General features: G+C 40.5%; 1 protein-coding gene across 1 annotated transcript; it reads left to right on the top strand.

The window, feature by feature from the left end:
- Positions 1–1450: 1450 nt before the first annotated feature.
- On the top strand, positions 1451–2505 carry MC4R (melanocortin 4 receptor). The gene has a single exon (XM_036245281.1). The coding sequence runs from the start codon at positions 1501–1503 to the stop codon at positions 2497–2499; it is 999 nt and encodes a 332-aa protein (XP_036101174.1). The 5' UTR covers positions 1451–1500; the 3' UTR covers positions 2500–2505.
- The last annotated feature ends 18306 nt before the right edge of the window (positions 2506–20811 follow it).

Genomic DNA, 20811 nt, shown 5'->3' with positions numbered 1-20811 from the left:
TTTTCTTGGATTTCAGTGTGATTATTCTATAAATAAAATCCTTTTTGTGAAAGGCTAAAAGAAAGGGAGTTTTGTTTTAAATTACTAATTCTACCTATTATGTCATTATATGTGTGTGTGTGTGTATTACATATATAATATATTAATAAATTTTACAAAATAAGGATGATTTTTGCATTCATAAATATGTTAGGCAGAGCTCATGTAAGTGTTATTACCACAAAACAAAAGGAAAATAACACAAGGACATTTTTGGAGGTGATGAAGATGCTTAATATCTTGATTGTGATGATGGTATCATGAGCATATGCAAGTGTCTAAACTCATCAAAATGTATATGTTAAATATGTGCAAATTTTATATCAATTATAGCTCAGTAAAGTTTAAAAACTGAGTGTTGTCTTGTTATATAAACTCTTTCTGGGTTTACAGTAAATATAGTGTACATCAATGCTATATGGTTTTTAACTATTGTGAATGAAAATAAAACTTTTCCAGCTATGGTAAAAGAGACTTTGCAATGGAAACATATCAGATATTAGTGCATAAGAAATAAATCCCTTCTTGAAACTTGGATAAATTCTAGCTACCTACATTGTTCTTCCATCCACAGCATAATCTCCTGTATTCTCAAATGTTCTCTCTGTGTTTCAGGCATTTTAAATTGAAGAGTCACTGCTTGGGTTCTTAATTAAAAGAAATTTAGAAGAAAAATAAATTCAATATCCTGGCCAAAAAGCTACCTATCTATTTCAAGAACACACACACACACACACACACACGTCCCTTTTAAGCAGGAATAAACCTAGGTGCCGCAAGATGACTTATTCTGATATGAAAGAATGTCCTCCAGGGAGCAGTTGTTTTCCCTGAAAACTTGAACAGGGAAATTCATTCTCTCACATCCTGCCAGCTTCCCGGTTCCACGGCTTCTGCATCCGACTCAGTGCGGCCCTGCAGTCTGGATCCCTGAGCATCATCGGTGTCTCAGTCGGCCACAGGACTTGGATTGGTCAATCGAAAGCAGAGGAGGAGCCACTCTGAACATTTCTTTCCCTCCACACACCGTAAAACCAGCAGCAGCTACTGACACTCACAGCAATGCTTCCAGGGGAGCCCTGGGAGGGGGCGAGGCGGGCATGTGCACGCAGATCCGTCTCCCAGGGGCGCAGCAGCTACTAGGAAAATTCTCTTCCAAAGACCTGAATGCCTAAGACTACAGTGAAAGTGAAAGTGAGAACAAAAAAAAGCAAACAGCAGACTCTTTTGACTGAGAATAAGCACTCTGAAGCCAAAGATTTTAAAAGGATGGTGATCAGAGCAGTACCTGAAAGAGACTAAAACTTCCATTTCAAGCTCTGGGGCATGTGACACTCACTCACAGTAAGCATGCCAGTTTGGGGCTCATGAAGGACAGACAAGGACCTGCAGAAAACCACGGAGGCTACCCGACCCAGGAGGTGAAAGCAACTCAGAGGGACTTGAATCCACTGACTCGGGATGAACTCAACCCATCACCACAGAATGCACACTTCTCTCCACTTCCGGAACCACAGCACCCACAGGGTGCCCAGCAATGCCAGCGAGTCCCTCGGAAAGGGTTACTCCGAGGGGGGGTGCTACGAGCAACTCTTTGTCTCTCCTGAGGTGTTTGTGACTCTGGGTGTCATCAGCTTGTTGGAGAATATCCTGGTGATCGTGGCGATAGCCAAGAACAAGAACCTGCACTCACCCATGTACTTCTTCATCTGTAGCCTGGCCGTGGCTGACATGCTGGTGAGCGTCTCCAACGGCTCGGAAACTATTGTCATCACCCTGCTGAACAGTACAGACGCGCACGCACAGAGGTTCACGGTGGACATTGACAATGTCATTGACTCGGTGATCTGCAGCTCCTTGCTTGCATCCATTTGCAGCCTGCTTTCCATCGCGGTGGACAGGTATTTGACTATCTTTTACGCTCTCCAGTACCATAGCATCATGACGGCTAGGCGGGTGGGGGTCGTCCTCAGCTGCATCTGGGCGGCGTGCACAGTTGCGGGCATTTTGTTCATCATTTACTCAGACAGCAGCGTGGTCATCATCTGCCTCATCAGCATGTTCTTCACCATGCTGGCTCTCATGGCTTCTCTCTATGTCCACATGTTCCTCATGGCCAGACTGCACATGAAGAGGATCGCTGTCCTCCCAGGCACGGGCACCATCCGCCAAGGTGCCAACATGAAGGGGGCGATTACCTTGACCATACTGATCGGGGTCTTTGTGGTCTGCTGGGCCCCATTCTTCCTCCATTTAATATTCTACATCTCGTGTCCCCAGAATCCATACTGTGTGTGCTTCATGTCCCACTTTAACTTGTATCTCATACTGATCATGTGTAATTCCATCATTGACCCCCTGATTTATGCACTCCGGAGCCAGGAGCTGAGGAAAACCTTCAAAGAGATCATCTGTTGCTATCCTCTGGGAAGTCTCTGTGATTTGTCTGGCAGATATTAAATGGGGGCAGAGAGACCCTGGAACCAAGCAGGAGAGACTTTTCCCTTCTGATAGGACCTGAACAGTGTTCTTCAGCAACAGCTTTCCTTCTGGGGAGGGCACTGGGTGAGAATATGGATGTACAAATGCACGTTTATGATTTGGGGTGTGAAGAAGTCCCCGGTCTCTGTGTGTTGTTGATGTCATATTACTCCGGCTGTACAGTGTTAATCCACATTACAGGTTGTAGACACTGTGGGTTTACAGGGAAAAAAGTTCTCATTAAAAGCTTAACAATGTCTCTTTCTTGTAACCCATAAGAACGGGACACTTTCTAGTTGTAGTAACATGGAAATCACAGCCTCATTAAATATTCAAAGAAGTGGTTTCTTAGATTACACTGGACATTGTAACGTAGAGATTTGATTCTCACAGTTAAGGGGGAAATGTTAAAGAACAGATGTTTAGCCATTTTTTAAAAATCAGCTGAAATTTCAAGTAACTTAGTAAAACCTGTTCACTCTCCCGGTGCACAAGTAGAAATGAAGTGCCTGTTGACAGTGAAACATTTCCTGAGAAAGAAGTGAAATTCTGAGTCAGAGAACTTCGTGTTTCTCAAAGACAGGGAGATTAATTTCCCAGGCAAATAGTTCGATATTCCATTCAGGTACTTCAGTTTGGGGGTGGGGGGGAGCAGCTATGGGGATCACAGTGTTCTGGAAAACCTAAATTAACATGTCAAGCTAAACTTCCCAACACCAACCTATTTCCAACCATCATTAATAAAAACAGAGGGTAAGGTCTTTCTGCCCCTTTAACCAGGGACCCGGTGTCTGCTGAAATGTCTGGAAAAGGTGCTGCTTCCTTGGGATCTGGCTTCTGATCTCTACAGAGCAACACAATCAGTGCCGACTTCTTTCACTTTTCACATGGAAGTGACTTGCTGATTACTTAGTGCTTAATTTTTTAACTGGGGTATAATTCCTCATTATCAAGAATTTTAACTTTAAAAGCCAAATCTATAGCCCAAGAATTTTCAGGCAGCATTTGTCAATACCTACAGTAAGGGAACCTGGAAATAAGACAACCCCAGAGGACAACATGACCTAAGTTAACCTCCCACAACCACACGTGCAGAGTAAGTACTTGTTTGGCTCCAAAATAACCCCAGAGATTTGGCTACTGGGCAATACAATCTGCATGTCCCAGTGTGTGTGTACTTTAAAATAAAGAGAAAAAAAACGCATACTAGGGCTGGGGATTACCAGTAAACTGTCCTTTGATTTAATTTACAGTCTCTTCAAATGTTCATAGGCAGAAATAACATGCCAAGGTACTTCTTAATTCAAATCTAAATGGTGTGCACATTAACAAGTCCTAAGAACTCTCAGCACTCATGTGAAAACATTCCACTAAACATAATGGTGATATTCAAATTTACAAATGAAAGGTGGTACTGAAACTTGAGTTACTGCAATTCCTCTATTTTGACACAAAAACAAGCCTGAGGATTCTAACACAGATTGGCACAATAGTCAAAGTCGAAAGCTGTTGCCAGACGTGGACGGTGTTGTCTTTGCTACTCTTTCTGTCCATTCTTCATGCAGCGATTATAAGAAATCCCAGACACTGGAGATACAAGTAACGAAGCTCTAAGCATGTCTACCCCCCTTCCGCGGTGGCTGCCCTTCTAGTGTACTTATTTCTCCTTCAAGTATCATCTCAGACACGACTGGGCCAGTTAGAACCAGCCCACTTCTCCCACTAGAAGGAAATCGTCTCCTGTGTGTTCACATCCACACCTCCTCCTGAAGCAGTTTAGTGTGAGCGTGAATGTTAGTCATGAACCTGTCCTGTCCCACCAGCTGGGCCCTGCATGCCCAGGACACAATATTAGGCTTCTGTTTCTTTAAGGGCTAAGACTCTGTGTTACTTGTTTTTCCTATTTCTCTATTATGTTACTTCTTTCTCCAGTAAAACCACGATTCTTCAGAGGAACACGTCATTATCACCCAAAGCCCACCATTTACAGCAGAGTTCTCTGATGGTGTAGTGTAGTGTATGTGTTTGGACAAATGTATGAGAACATGTATCCGTCATTATGCTATCATTCAGAATAGTTTCACTTTCTTAAAAATCCTCTCTGCTCTGCCTATTTGTCCCTCATTTCCCCAACCCTGACAACCATGGACACTTTTACTGTCTCCACAGTGTTTTGCCTTTTTCAGAAAGTCATATAGTTGCAATGAGACAGTATATAACCTTCTCAAATTGTCCTCCTTCATTTGGTAACATGTATTTAAGATTCTTCCATGTTTTTTCATAATTTGGTAGTTTATTTCTTTTTAGTGCTGAATAGTAATTTATTCTATGGCTATAACAGTTGATTTATGTATCACCTACTGAAGAATATCTTGGCTGCTTCCAAATTTTGGCAATTATGAATAAAGCTGCTAAAAACCTTTGTGTGTGGACATATGTTTTCAAAGCATACCAAAGCACAGGAATTAACTTTCTAAAACTTTAGTATAGCGCTGTCTGGTTTGGCTCAGCAGTTAGAGTGTCAGCCCACAAACCAAAGGGTCACGGGTTCAATTCCCAGTCAAGGGCATGTACCTGGGTTGCAGGTTCTATCCCGGCCCCAGTGGGAGGCATGCAGGAGGCAACCAATCAATGTGTCTCTCTCACACTGATGTCTCTCTCTCCCTCTCTCTCCTTCCTTTCCGCTCTATCTAATACCAATGGAAAAATGTTCTCTAGTGAGGATTAACAACAACAACAACAAAAAACTTCAGTATAAATACCGTGGTGTACATATACACCCTTTAATATTTCATTAAGAGTGGATAATTAGCCCTGGCCAGTTTGGCTCAGCGGTTAGAGCGTCGGCCTGCAGTCCGGAGAGACCCGGGTTCGGTTCCCGCTAAGGGCACGTACTTCGGTTGCAGTTTGTCCCCGGCCCTGGTTGGTCGTGCGGGTGGCAGCCACTCGATGTGTCCCTTCACGTCGATGTTTCTCACTCTCTCTCCCTTCCTCTCTCTCCCTCCCACTCTATCTGTACAAAAAATGGAAAAATATCCTCGGGTGAGGATAAAAAAAAAAAAAAAGAAGAGCGGATAATTAGTATTTGGATGATGCTGGTCAGGACTATGCTCCAGATGTGGCTGGTAAGCAGCATCAGACACCTTTATTAAAATTTTCACCAGAAAGTTTAATTACTAATAAGGTATATTGGAAATAAATTTATATTGGTGAAATTGATACCAGAGAATTGAATTCCTCTATTGCTAGTAGGAGTGGGGTTCTTGGAACAAGCATTTCTGGAGGCCCTACAAGAGAATGCAATGTGGTAAAAGAGTTTATTTTCATAGAGTTACATTCCTCAGTTTCCAAAGTTCCATTTCCCTTAAGCCAGTCCTGGGAAAGGTGCAGCTGGGGCTTTAGTAGAGCTAGAAGCAAAGCCAGAGTTTTTTTCCCATGGTGGAGTTGAGTCTGATATAGCATCAGGCACCACAGTCCCTTAGTCCATTGTGTGGGTCCCACAAGAGCCACCTGGGCAAATGCAGGGTGTGAGAGGCCCACAAGCCAGGAGTCAGACGCGAGCAGCAAGAGAGAGAACTCTGTTTTGGAGTTTAAATGTTTCAGATTCCACACCTTTGCAGGGGCCATGCTTATTCTGGCCAATTACCTGTTTTCCAGGCGTGATTGACAGGTGAGCATCTTCCCACTTCACCCAGACCTTACTGGGCATGCATTTATTTTCCAGTTTCTTCCTCCAGTGATCTCTACAGAGAGTAGACTTGGAGAGTGTTAACTGCAGCTTCCTGGCAAAGCTGTATAAATGACATGCCTATGTTTTCTGGTCTTCCGTTTTCTCCTTTCCTGTTATTTAATAACCAAGTTTTTATAACTATCAAAATGAGTGATTTTTAAGACTTTTTAATTTAAAAAATTGTATAGCAATCACCATAACTTGCATGAACAAGGTGTGAGATGTGCCCCCTTAGCAGCTAACCTAACATTTAGATCCTTATCCAAAACTCCAAATAGTCCCACCTGCTTTTTAAAAAGTCTGTGTTGCCCAAACTAAATATTTTTAAATTACTACAAAAAATTCTTTAAGAATCATTTAATAACATGTAAGTATTAATTCTGTCATATGTTACAAGGACTACACAAAACAGAATATTTAGTGTGATGCCAACCATTCAAAGAAAGTATCACCAATCTCCTTCAAAACCTTCTACACAGTACTTTCCCTGAAAGTAAAACATTAAGGGACATGTTCACTTTCTTCAATGTGTGTTTAGATTATGTAAATGCACTACAGTACACGCATTTTGATTTTTTAAAAGCATACATAAACATAAGGACAGAAAGACGGTTGATGGAAATGCAGTTGCCAAATTAAGGATGGTTTGTGGAGAAAGAGTAAATGCGAAAGAAGTTAGTTTTGAATGAGAGCGGATCTGGAAGGTCATCCCATCTGACTTCCAAGCAGACTCAGAGAGGCTGCCTTCTGCCACGGGGCAGCATCAAAGCCCAAGCCCCACCCCCACCCCCCTTCACGTTTCCTTGCACCAGATTTCAAGAGTCTTCTTTTTGTAAACAAGCACAGCTTTCCCTGGTCGGAGAGACCTAGGACTAAATTCTGGTTACATCACCTTTTAGCTGTGAGATTTTGTTAAAGTTTTTTTTTTCCTCATTGTTAAATGTACATAAGAATACCTCGTCAATGGAAATCTTAAAACGAACTAAAGGAATTAGAAGATTAAGGATGTACAGTTCCACAGATGCATAAGCATTAAAAAGTGTTAAATATTAGTATCTTTAAAAATACAAAGTACATGAGTAAACCCATGTATGAATAAAAACTTCATAATTTTTCTACCTTTTTTGGACTCTCAATATTAGCAATAAATATATGTAGGCCTTGGGCTTAATTATATGTCTTTTTTTAGATCACATTTAATAATTTTCTTGAATTTGACTTTTTTTTGGTAAAAATGGATATATTTAAACATAGTAGGTACACAGACATACCTATATTCTAAAAGAATAATTCATCACCAATAATGTTAATTGTTTTAAGTTTTGCAGTGCCACATCTAATACTGGAAAAGGCTAATTAGAAATATGAAGTGCCAAACATGAAATAATCAATTAACCCATTTCTTCAAAGATTAATTGATACTCATTAAACTTTGTGCCATACATTTAAGTGTTAGTACAAAAAGAAAAGTACCTAAATGAATATCACTGATTGTAAACCCAAACCCTTTGAAAAACCATAAGTAATGAATTTATAGTCACATCTTGACACTCAGTTTTTAGTTCATCACATATTGATCGAAGTTATGTGCATAAAAATGGAAGGTGGATAGCATTTGCATTAAGGGAATATTGGGCTCAAATTCCAGACTTACCAGCCCTAGAACTTCAGGCAAGTTACTTAACTTACCTAAGCATCTACAGCGTAACCTTGAAATGAAGATAACAAGAGCCATCATCTCACCATAATGATACTGCTGTAAATAATCTGCTTATTAATTAAAAGAAAAGAAGCAAAGGGAAGGCCCAATTTCACAGCCATGCCATTTGTGCAGCTTGGCCAGAAAGCTGCAATTTAGACGCATGCCCAGTAAAGTCTGGGTGATGTAGGAAAAGTACTTGCCTGTCGGTCACACCTGGGAACAGACCACTGGCCAGAGGAGGTGTGACCACTGCAAGCACAGGAAGATGAGATATTTGAACTCCTAAACAAAGGAGTTTCCTCTCTCTTGCACACTGGGCTCCTGACTCACTTGTTGCAAGGGGGCTGAGCTTCCCTGCATTCGCCCACATGGCTCATGGCCATGTGGACCCCACAATGGATTAATGGACTGTGAATGACCTGATGCTACACCTGACCCCGCTCCACCCTGGAACAAAACTCTGAACACTGGCTTTGCTTCTAGCTCTGCTGAATCCCCAGCTGCACATCTTCCAGGACTGGTATAAGGGAAATTGGTCTTTGAAAACCCAGGGATGTAATTCCAAGCAAATAAAGCTTTCTACCACATCTCATCTTCCCATGGGGGCCTCTGGAAATGCTTATTCCAGTGGTACCACTAGCAACAAAGAAAGGCCATCCATGCATTTCTCTGATAATAACGTGGTTAATGATAAGTATGAATTATGTAAAATTAGATAATTGATATAGGGATCTAGTAGAGGGCTTTTCACTATAGGTATCTATTATTGTAATGATTAATGAAATTGCACTCAGGCCATCAGAGCTTAAACTCCAGAAGAGGTTGAATGACAATGCAGACTTGGATATCCTCACGTCCCTAGCATGGAGAGACAGGAATTCATTCAAGTTTGTTTTCAGTATTTTACTTATTTCTGACAAGCATAGCATGTAAAAATAAACCCCTGTTTATCATTTAAATATAAATACATTTTTAACATTCCAAAAAAAATTTCAGGGGATGTAGGAAGTGGGATTGGGTAGGAAGACACATTGTTTCAATGGCTACAGTTGAGTAATGGATTTAATATATGCTTTAATAGAATGCTTCGCAACTTAGAAATAGATGACATTCTTTTTTAGATATTCAACATTACATGAAAATTAAATAAATATCATACATTTATTGTGTAATGTGTTTAGTGAAAGAGAACATGGACAAATAAAGGATTCTTAGCACAATTTAATGCTGCCACTTTGGGGAGGTGGCGAAGAGAAGCTTTGATCTATGAGAGTCATAGTTGAATTTGGCCCTGGGTTAAAGAAATGAATAATCATAGTTTACAATTATTAACAGTGTCTTCACTGTCCTGAGACATCTGGAAGCCCCACAAATACAGAGCCAAGTGGAAAATTTCAGGAACTCAATCAGTGAACTATTCAATGAGGTTCTGTATGGGCTCAGCTGCAATGAAACTGTTATGGTTTGAATTCTACACTTAACATTTTAAACAGTGAGAAAAATTACACCCTTAAAGTCAAACCACCACTGAATAAAACTAAACAGTGAAAATATGACGATAAATGTATTCATAATTTCATTTGAGAAAAAAAAAAAAACTCACACTAAATTTTTTTTTGCAAAACGTTTAAACTGATTCAAAATGTGTTTCATTTGTAATACTGAAGTTTCAAAATGGCCACATTAAAAACAACACATACACATTTTATATAAATCTCACAATGTCTGGGAGAGCTCATTTAAAATAACACTTAATATTTATATTATTACTGAATTTTTTCATTCAATTAGAAAATAAGAAGCCTTTAGAATAACCCTCTTTGTAATTCTATTCATATAAGATGACTTACATGTTGAAATTTGTGCTCTGGATGTAATTTTTACCTGTTAGTTATATAGCTATTAGCTACTTAGGTATCAATATTGGGGGAGAAATCTATATATTTTCACCTCTGCCTTACCTCTAGTCTTCCTCTCTAAGACATCACTTTACCTTTTCCACATCAATGTCTTATTTTCATCTACAACTTGACGTGGCTAAAATGTTAACACAATTTGCTGATACACATCTGACTCCTTGTGTTTACTCTTTATGTGTTCATCATTTCATCCTTCTCCCTGGAACTCAAATCTTCAGTCCCTTTGTACTTGCACTCCAAAATTAAATAACTAGTGAGATTTTGAACTAGGGTCAGGTGCATATAGCCTGACACAAAAGCCTGTGCCTTTTTGTATGTCCAATGGAGAGTTGTGAGCAGAAAACTGACTCCTATGAATGCATAATTCTTCTTGGGCAAAATAGGAAGACAAGGAAATCATTGATTTACATGGGTTTGGTGGGATTTTTTGAGAAACCTACTTAAACACCAAGCACCGAGAAGTCTGGGATAAATGTAGAAAGTTGATAGTCCAGGGCAGGTGTACAGACAGTGGAAGAGAAGGAAGCATGGGGACCCCTTGGCATGTCTGGCAGCCTGCAATTCCTTCCTCCCGCTGCCTCCTGATCCCACTCCTGTGAAGCATCCATCCCCATCCCTACACTAAAACTGCTCTTGCTAATGCGACCAAGACACTTCCAACTACTAAAACCAGTGATTGGTTTTGTTCTTATTATACGTGAACCAAGACGAACTTTGACCTCGTCACTACCTCTTGTTTGCTGTATTTGGCTCACAGGACACCAAACACCTAGCCTTTCCCCCTACCTCAAAAGTATCTTCTCACTCTGCTCTGCAGATCCCTCCTCTGCTCAAACCCTTCAAAGCTGGATCCCCCAGAGCTCAGTGCTTTGTACTGTTCTGTTCTCCATCTCACTTCTTTGGTCTTTTCAACCAGTTTTTGTTGTTGTTGTTTTGTTTTGTTTGTGTTTTTTTTATTAATTAATCAATTTATGTTACAGATGTTTCTCCTTTTTCTCCCATTGACACCCTCCTCACCCCCCCCCCTCAGCTTTGTTGTCCATGTCCCCAGCTTTGTTGTCCATGTCCATTGTTCATGCATACATGCATATAAGTTCTGTGGTTTATCTCTCCCCCACCACCCCCTCCTGGGGATTGTCAGTCTGTACCCCACTTCCACATCTCTGGGACTACCCTGTTCTTCAGACTGTTATGTTCATTATATTCCACAAATAAGTGGAATCATATGATACTTGTCTTTCTCTGCTTGGCTTGTTTCACTTAGGATAATATTTTCCAGGTTCCTCCATGTAATCTCAAAGGATAAAAGATCTTTCTTACAGCTGCATAGTACTTCATTGTGTATATGTACCACAGCTTTATTGTCCATTCATCTACTGATGGACACTTGGGCTGTTTCCATATCTTAGCTATTGTAAATAATGCTGCTATGAACATGGGAATACATATATTCTTTCTGATTGGTGTTTCAGGCTTCTTAGGGTATATTCCTAGAGTGGGAACACTGGGTCAAATGGCAGATAAATTTTTAATTTTTTGAGGTAACACCATAGTGTTTTCCATAGTGGCTGCACCAGTCTGCATTCCCACCAGCAGTGTACTAGAGTCCCCTTTTCTCCATACCCTCGCCAACACTTGTTGTTTGATGATTTGTTGATGGTGGCCATTCTGACAGGTGTGAGGTGATACCTCATTGTTGTTTTAATTTGCAACTCTCTGATGATTAGTGATGTTGAGAATTTCTTCATACGTCTCTTAGCCATTTGTATGTCCTGTTTGGAAAGGTGTCTATTTAGCTCCTCTGCCCTCAACCAGTCTTGACGCATTAAATACTCGCACCTTGATCTTGGACTTCCCAGCCTCCAGAGCTGTGAGAAACCAATGTTTGTGGTTTAACCCACCCAGTGTATGGTAATTTGTTAGAGCAGCCTGAACTAAGACAGAATTTCTTTTAGATGTTCAGAAAACAGTGGAAGTGTTCTAAATTAACGATGTACATTTTGACCAACGACATATTTCACAGAACTAGAACAAATACTTCAAAAGTTCATATGGAACCAAAAAAGACCCCGAATAGCCACAGAAATCTTGAAAAAGAAGAACAAAGTAGGTGGGATCACAATACCAGATATCAGGTTATACTACAAAGCGACTGTAACCAAAACAGCCTGGTACTGGCACAAGAACAGGTATATAGACCAGTGGAACAGAACAGAGAACCCAGAAATGGACCCAAGGCAATACGCTCAATTAATATTTGACAAAGGTGGCAAGACCATACAGTGGAGTAAAGACAGCCTCTTTAATAAATGGTGTTGGGAAAATTGGACAGCTACATGCAAAAAAATGAAACTAGACCATCAATTTACACCATACACAAAAATAAACTCAAAATGGATAAAAGACTTAAATGTGACCCGTGAATCCATAAAAATTCTAGAAGAAAATGTAGGCAACAAAATTTCGGACATCATACAGAGCAGAATTTTCACTGATACTTCACCTAAGGCAACAGAAATAAAGGAGAAAATGAACACATGGGACTACATCAAACTCAAAAGCTTCTGCACAGCCAAAGAAACAATCATCAAAATGGAAAGGCAACCCACTGTATGGGAGAACATCATTGCCAATGATGTATCAGATAAGGGGTTAATTTCCAATATATATAGAGTGCTCATACAACTCCACAAAAGGAAGACAAAGAACCCAATTAAAAAATGGGCAGAGGAGCTGAATAGACACCTCTCCAAACAGGACATACAAATGGCCAAGAGACATATGAAGAAATGCTCAACATCACTAAACATCAGAGAGATGCAAATTAAAACAACAATGAGGTATCACCTCACACCTGTCAGAATGGCTGCCATCAACAAATCATCAAACAAGTGTTGGCGAGGGTGTGGAGAAAAGGGGACTCTAGTGCACTGCTGGTGGGAATGCAGACTGGTGCAGCCGCTATGGAAAACAATATGGTGCTACCTCAAAAAATTAAAAATTGAACTTCCATTTGACCCAGTGATCCCACTCCTGGGAATATACCCTAAGAAGCCTGAAACACCAATCTGGAAGAATATATGTACCCCCATGTTCATAGCAGCACTATTTACAATAGCTAAGATCTGGAAACAGCCCAAGTGTCCACCAGTAGACGAATGGATCAAAAAGCTGTGGTACATATACACAATGGAGTACTATGCAGCGGTAAGAAAGAAAGATCTTTTATCCTTTGAGACAACATGGAGGGACCTGGAAAGTATTATCCTAAGTGAAAGAAGCCAAGCAGAAAAAGACAAATACCACATGATCTCACTTATATACGGAATATAATGAACATAACAGTCTGAGGAATACAGTAGACCCAGACACATGGAAGTAGGGCACAGACTGGCATCCCTCAGAAGAGGGGATGGGGGGTGGGGGGTGGGAAGAGATAAACCACAGAACTTATATACATGTATGCATGACCAATGGACATGGACAACTAAGCCGGGGACAGGGTGGAGGGGGGGGTGCCAATGGGGTAAAAAGGTAAAATATCTGTAACAAAAAAATAAATAAAAATTCATAAAAAAAAGATGTACATTTTTGGAGTCTTCAAAAAGTGATAGTATTCAACCAGTCTTGACGCATTAAATACTACCACTATTTTGAAGACTCCAAAATGTACATCGTTAATTTAGAACACTTCCACTGTTTCCTGAACATCTAAAAGAAATTCTGTCTTAGTTCAGGCTGCTCTAACGAATTACCATAGACTGGGGGGGTTAAACCACAAACATTGGTTCTCACAGCTCTGGAGGCTGGGAAGTCCAAGGTCAAGGTGCCAGCCAGGCTGGCTCCTGTTGAGAGCCTCTCGCTGGTGGCAGATGGCTGCGTTCTAGCTGTATTGTCACACGGCAGAGAGAGAAAGGGCTAGCCCTCTTCCTCTTGTGATAGGGACACTCATCTCATCATGGAGCTCCACCAGCACGAAGTCATTACCTCCCAAAGCCCCCATCTCCAAATATCGCCACATTAGGGCTTCAACATAGGCATTGTAGGGGGAATGAGAATTCAGACCATAGCAAATCCTAAGCCTACAAGTCTATTTGGAACCTTTAGCTTTTTCACCCCAAAATTCTCTTCTCACTGCTTTGCCTCCATGAGAGGGTGACAACCTGATCCCTCCTGTTGATCAGACCAAAATCTCCAGAGTCACCACTAACTCTTCTTTGTCTTACACTCCATTTTGAATCCACCAGGATATATTGCTGGCCTTGTTATTAAAATATTCCCAGTGTCTCTTTTCTTTGGCACCTAGAATGGAGCTTGTCTGTAAGAAGAGCTTTATAGATATTTGATGATTGATTAAAAAAGGAAGATGCAAAGAACAGAAGGAAAAAGGCTAAGACTAGATGCCTTGTTCACAGTGATATTTCAGGGATTTGTGAACAAAGAACAGGCCATCCAGTCATGGTCACAGAGGTACAAGGAAAACTAAAAGGACTATATGAATGAAGTCAAGGAGGAGTGGAGTTTAAGAAATGAGTTGCAATTATTTCTTAAAATAAAGAAAGAACTGAAAGATGTTCAGAAATTTTCCAACTAAAAATGTAGCAGATTTCACTTGAATGGAATTGCAAAGATGACTCACATGTTGATGAAACGATGAGAATAGAAAACATGAGACAAAGAGCCAATTTCCAGTAAAATATTGAAGCAGATAGCAGATGCTTGGGGCCTCATATGGAGACACAGAAGTTGAATGGGAGAGGGAGTGCAGAAACAGTACAGACTCTATCCAGCTGCACTGAATAGAATGGGGCCTGTAGTATTAAGGGATAATTTTCTCAAAATGCATTAGCTTTGACGAAAATAGTATGCAGAGACAAAGAACCAATACGGATTGAGAGGTTGGAAACACTGTTTACTGAGAATTCTCAGTAGTGCAGCTAAATCATTTCCCCCATTTTTCCATCAATGGTTGCCATTTCTCTTGAGTTATGTTTTTCCTCGTTATGTCAAGAAGTAGCTCTGTGAAGAGCCCTGCTTAGGAACTGTACCTTCCTGATCCCCGGCAGATGAACTTGAAATGCCAAGACCTCCCTCAGCCCGGAAGGTAGACGACCAGCTCAGCACTCACGTGGGGGCAGGGACATCTGGAAGGTCTGGGCCCTCTCACCCTTTCCTATCCAGAGCAAGAGGCTCTCTCTCTCATTCACGGCTGAGTGAACTTCTCTCTAACTCATCAGGAGCCTCCACTCACAGATGGGCTCTGCACATATCAAACAAGTGAGCCAGAGCCCCAGCTGCCAGGAGCAGTAGCTTTCAGCACCTGGCAGAGGCATTCTGAACCACCTCCAGCTCTGTGCTTTCTGTAGCAGAAAGGGAAGGATCAGCCCTCTCAGGAAAAGGGATGCAGAAAAAATGGATTGGACAGAGCAAGGGGTAGATCAGCACACACGCCCCAAAATGTAGCTGAGTGGACAGAGGCTATACTTGGATAAGAGCTTGGTTTAACTGCTCTTTTTAAAAAATTCTCCTCGAAAGTCAGAGCAGAGGAGTCAACAGCCCACCACTATGCACTAATAAGCTCTGATTGCCTCACCATCTCTTTTTCATTAGTGTAGAGACCACTTTGGTTCAAGTCATAAGGGATGCTTATTTTTACTTGATTTATTCATGTTGACACTTTGGTAACTGGTCTTGCATGATACTGTTACTTTTTTATTTGATGTTTTGTTATGTGACACGTTTTATCGTAAACATTTGAAAATAAGATCTCCCTTTTATGTAATTATTTTAGATTAAAGGATGATCAAATTCAGAGACTAGATTTATTTTATTTTTTATTCCTCTCCCGAGGATATTTTTCCATTTATCATTAGATAGAGTGGAAAGGGAGGGAGAGAGAGAAAGACAGACAGAGATAAACATTGATGTGAGAGACATACATTGACTGGTGCCTCCCACAGGACTCGACCAGGGCCGGGGGTAAACTGCAACCGAGGTACGTGCCCTTGGGTGAAATCGAACCCGCGACTCATTGGTCCACGTACCAACGCTCTAACCACTGAGCCAAACCGGCCAGGACCAGAGAGACTAGATGTAAATACTGAATAGTAAAAAAGCCTTCATCTTTCAAGGAAAATATGAAAGAATATACAGAGAATTCTAAAGGACAATATTGAATGCACACACACACACACACATGCATGCACACAAATTTGTCCAGAGGCATGGAAAGTGGGCCAGTTGAGATGAGTCTATTTCATTTGTCAGTAATTTCCTGAAATGACTTTAACTATTATACTTATGCTGCTCTTTATGGATACACTGAACTACTTTGTCATTAACTCCAAAATAAGGATGAACAGGGTGCCAAGAGGAAGTATCTCAGGAACCTGTAGCTGAGGTCGTTCAGTGGCATCGCAGTCCTGGAAAAACAGTGCCCGCTGGAGGGTTTGTGAGCCAGGCAGCTTGGATCTTAGCAAAACATGACTCACTAAGAGGAGGAATGATCAATCAGCCAGGAAAACTTCAATGAAGACCCTTGATGGTGGTGTAGCATGGCTTGAAACCAGTCACCAACAGGTGTCCCCGAGTGGTCAGAAGACGCTGAGGGTGGCCATCCCCTGGCAGGCAGCAGCACAGTGGGGGACTTTAATGAAAACTTCAGGGAACCATGTGAACCAAGGCTAGCTGGATTCATTCAAGCTGAAGGTGAAGAAAATGTGGGGCACACATCTGAATTTGATTATTCTGACCACAAGGGGACGGAAACACTAGAGCAGTAAACAGAGAATATAACTCAAGTGGTTTGCTGATTGTGTGCTTGTGTGCGTGTGTGCATGTGTGTGTGTGTGCGTGTGCATGTGCGTGTGTGCGTGTGTGTGCGTGTGTGTGCGTGCGTGTGTGTGTGTGTGTGTGTGTGTTTTCAAGCCTGGCACCTATTACCAGCACTCTCCTTGGCCTAAAGGTCACATTCTCCAATTAGCAAATGATTTATGGCTTCAGAGTTGGTGCTGTTCCTTCGGAGATGGGGGCACATCAGCGAGAGCCTGCACCTGGGGAAGTACCTCCGCGGGCTACTGCTGGCCACTACTCCTGCCTTTATCCCTCTCATTGAGGAGGGTCTTATAAACTCTTTGGGACATGTCTCTCCTTTCCTTTTGCTTGTTTGTTTTTACAGAAACCCAAAGAGCAAAAATGATCCTTTACAACAAAGGGCTAGTATCACCAGGGTATTTGCCAATGATAAATATTCTTTTCCATTGTTTCATATAAAATATTTATCATCCAGGAAGGAGCATCCAAATGCCTGTGAAGCTCACTGTTACAAAAGTGTCCTGTACTCACAGTCCTTGGGACATCAAGAAAAGAGAGAAAACATTTTTGTGGGAGCAACAGAGGATTCTCAGCTCTGTATGAGGTGATTCTCCTGTGGGTCTCACAACACCCCAATCCTTACCTCAGAGGTCAAAACTTTGTAGCTGTTTCTGGAAGTAAAACCCATCATGTTGTGAAACAGTGTAATATAGCCCCTACATTAGAGCGTCTTTCCATGGAGCTTGGAAAGACCTCCTGGATTATTTTATGGGCATGTTGTAATTCTGTAGGATCCGGCCTCCCTCTGATATGCTGAGAAAACCTTCAGCCAGAAAACCCCAATGAATTGGTACGAACTCCATATATGGCAAACTTCACCTCTATAATGTATGAGAAACAATGTCTCAAATGATAAATAATGTATTTTGTAATAGGCAAATCCACTACCCTGAAGATTTTGAATCTCCATTTACCAAGGACACCAGTGAATGTGCTGGCTGATGTGGTTCCTGCAGGGATGTGCCCTCTGCTACTATGGTTACAGATGCACCTCCCTTGGTTGTCTTCATCTCTTCCCATCACTTTTCCCAGGTCATTCTTCTCTTAGAGAGTTCAGCTATTGCTTCATTTGGTATTTTTCTTGCTGGTCTCCTTCCTGTCAATCCAGGGCACCCAGAATTCTCCCTGGAAAATTTCACTATTATTAGATTGTTCTTGAGATTTCTCATCTAATATATTCAATAAAATGTACACATCAAAATTATGAACAGTAAAATGGCAATAATACATATTTATTAACAATTAAATCTTAAAAACAAAATGAATGAACAAGAAGAACAGAAACACTCATAGATACAGAGAATGGTTGCCAGGTGGGAAGGGGTTAGGGGAATGGATGAAAATAATGAAGGGATTAAGAAGTACAAATTGGTAGTTACAGAATAGTCATGGGATGTAAACTATAGCATAGGGAATATAGTCAATAATATTCTAATAACTATGTGTGATGTCAGATGGATATGAGATTTATCAGGATGATCACTTAGTAAATTACACAATGCCTAATCACAGGGGTGTACATGTGAAACTAATATAATATTGCATGTCAAACGTAATTGGAAAAATAAGAACGGATTTAAATAAAAAAATAAATCACATATAAAAATGCACACATTTCACAAAACAGATTTAAATACATTTGCTTCTTTTATAGTTGATCTACTATAATAATACCTATCAGTTACGATTATAATGCAATGGATAAAATGTGTACCTTTAATTGATTTAAACAATAAAGAGAATTCATTGCTCACATTAACATTTCATAAACAGAGGTGGTTTCTTGTGATACTATATCCAGAGGCTTAAGCAATAAATTCAGGACTTAATTTCTCTCTTTTTCTCTAGTCTGCTTCCTACAGAGTTAGCTTCATCTATAGCCTTTGCCCAGTGTTCTCCAGGAGGTCTAGGGTCTTCATTAATAACCACAAAAATGGCCAGCCCTGTTTCACAGTCTTCATTCTCACACCACAGAGTAAGAAAAAGAAAAGGTATCTCCTGTCCAAGTACTGGGATTTGTGCACCCTTATTGTGTCTGAATGACTCATTGCAGCCAGACTTACAGGTATGTCAGCTGGCTCCCTCCAAGCAGTGCTAATCCCTGAGGTGCCAGTGCATTTCCCTGTAAGGTATTGGGGTACTGTCAGCAAGAATGAGAAAATGGCTCTTTGGCGACACCTAAGGAATATCTGCATATTCACCCTAACAGCTCCTACTACACAGGTCCTCTCAAGAGTGAATCCATGGTGATTTCCCACGGCCAACCTCCTTTGCCAGATTCCCTTAGATTCGTCTTATCGTATGGCTCCAGCACTGCCACAAACCCCAGCTCTCAGCTGTTTAACTGTCCACTGATGAGATTAAGGAACAGATCCCTGAGGTTCTTCTTCTCCCTCTACCAGGCCCCGATTCATACTGATTAGCCATTGACTAAGAATGATCACTTATGAACTTCATTGAATATAGCTGTACAACATTGGGCCTCTAATTAGCAACACTACTATGCACTTAAAAATGTATTAAGAAGGTAGATCTCATGTGAGAAAGAAAGAAAGAAAGAAAGAAAGAAAGAAAGAAAGAAAGAAAGAAAGAAAGAAAGAAAGAAAATTGCTACTACTAGTTTCTATGCCAGAAAACATCTTATTCTTAACAGGTGGTATTCTATATGGTCCCTGGAATTTCCTCTTCAATCTTCTTAACTTGATAAGAGAGAGAGAAATTGTGTTCCAGGGGTCCTGGCCAACCAGAATGCAGCTATAGAAGCCAGAACCAGTGAATTTTTAAAATAGGTTCTGAATGTCAAAGCTAAGTGAATACATTAAAATTCTGGTTTAAAAGAAAACAAACAGCCTTCAAAGCTACGAAATCTTTACATCATGAAAAATACAAATCAGAAGATGATCTAGAGAATGTATAGTTCATTTATCTTCTGATACGAGCAATTCTGCCTTTTTCCATTGGTAGATTTTTCCAATGTTAGATCTTTGCTTGTCAAAATGCAGTCCTCACCTTGGCATCCCTGGAATTACCTGAAGATTTGCTAGAACAGGGAATCCCAGCCCCCACACTAAACCTAATGAGTCAGAATCTGCATTTTAACAAGGTTCCCGAAGAACTGAACCTGCCCTGAAAACAGAGAAGCTGCTCTCTATGGCTGGAGTTGATCAATTAGGATGCTTCCAGTTGCCAGTAACTGGAAACCAAATAAAAGTGTCTTAAAATGGGAAGAAAACCTTTCATCTAAGTCTCCTTCTTGCGAAGCTGGGAAAAGAAAAGCAATCCAGCCAAAGAAAGTAGATGGAAGGGTACAATAAAAATAAAAGTAACAACCAATGAAATAGTAAACTAAGGTACAATAGAGAAAATCAACAGTTAAAATAGGTTCTTTAAAAAGATTGGTAAAATTAGTCAAATTCGAGTGAGATTTATCAAGGGACAAATAGAGAAAATATTAATGATCGATATTGGGAATAGAAAAGAGAGGAGCACACGATTGCTCCTATAGACATGAACCAAAGAACACACATGCATGTACGCAGAACCAACCACAGAGACGAGGACGCTAGCGGGTGGGGGGAAGGGCAGGATGGGGAGGAGGGGGTCTAGGGGAGAAAAAGGAGAAACATCTGTAACAAAAATAAATTAATAAAAATTGGAGAAAAAACAAACAAAAAAGGTAATGAGTTAATTTATATAGAATGATATAGCAATACATTTAATAAGGAATATTTAATTGATAAATTCTTTGAAAAACATTAACAAAAACCAACAGAAGAAATAAAAATCTGCATACTTCTTTATGTATGGGAGAAATTGAACTGATAAAGGCTTTCCTATAAATACAATATCAGACCCAGATGGCTGAATAGGTAAATTTCCCAAAATTTTAAAGAAGAAATAATAGTAACTTTGCACAAAATTTTCCAGAAAAGGAGGAATAATAAAGTTTCCAACTTATTTTATGAGGCCAGCAAACTCTTGCTACCTAAACTTGATAAAGCCACTAAAAGAAGGGAAAATTATAGACCAATCTCTCTCATGAACATAGATACAAAATCTTAAACAAA

Source organism: Molossus molossus, unplaced genomic scaffold, assembly GCF_014108415.1.
Source record: "Molossus molossus isolate mMolMol1 unplaced genomic scaffold, mMolMol1.p scaffold_m16_p_6, whole genome shotgun sequence".
NCBI lineage: Eukaryota > Metazoa > Chordata > Mammalia > Chiroptera > Molossidae > Molossus > Molossus molossus.
The sequence above is the reverse complement of the archived record's forward strand: the minus strand, read 5'-3'. Positions and strand labels throughout refer to the sequence as shown.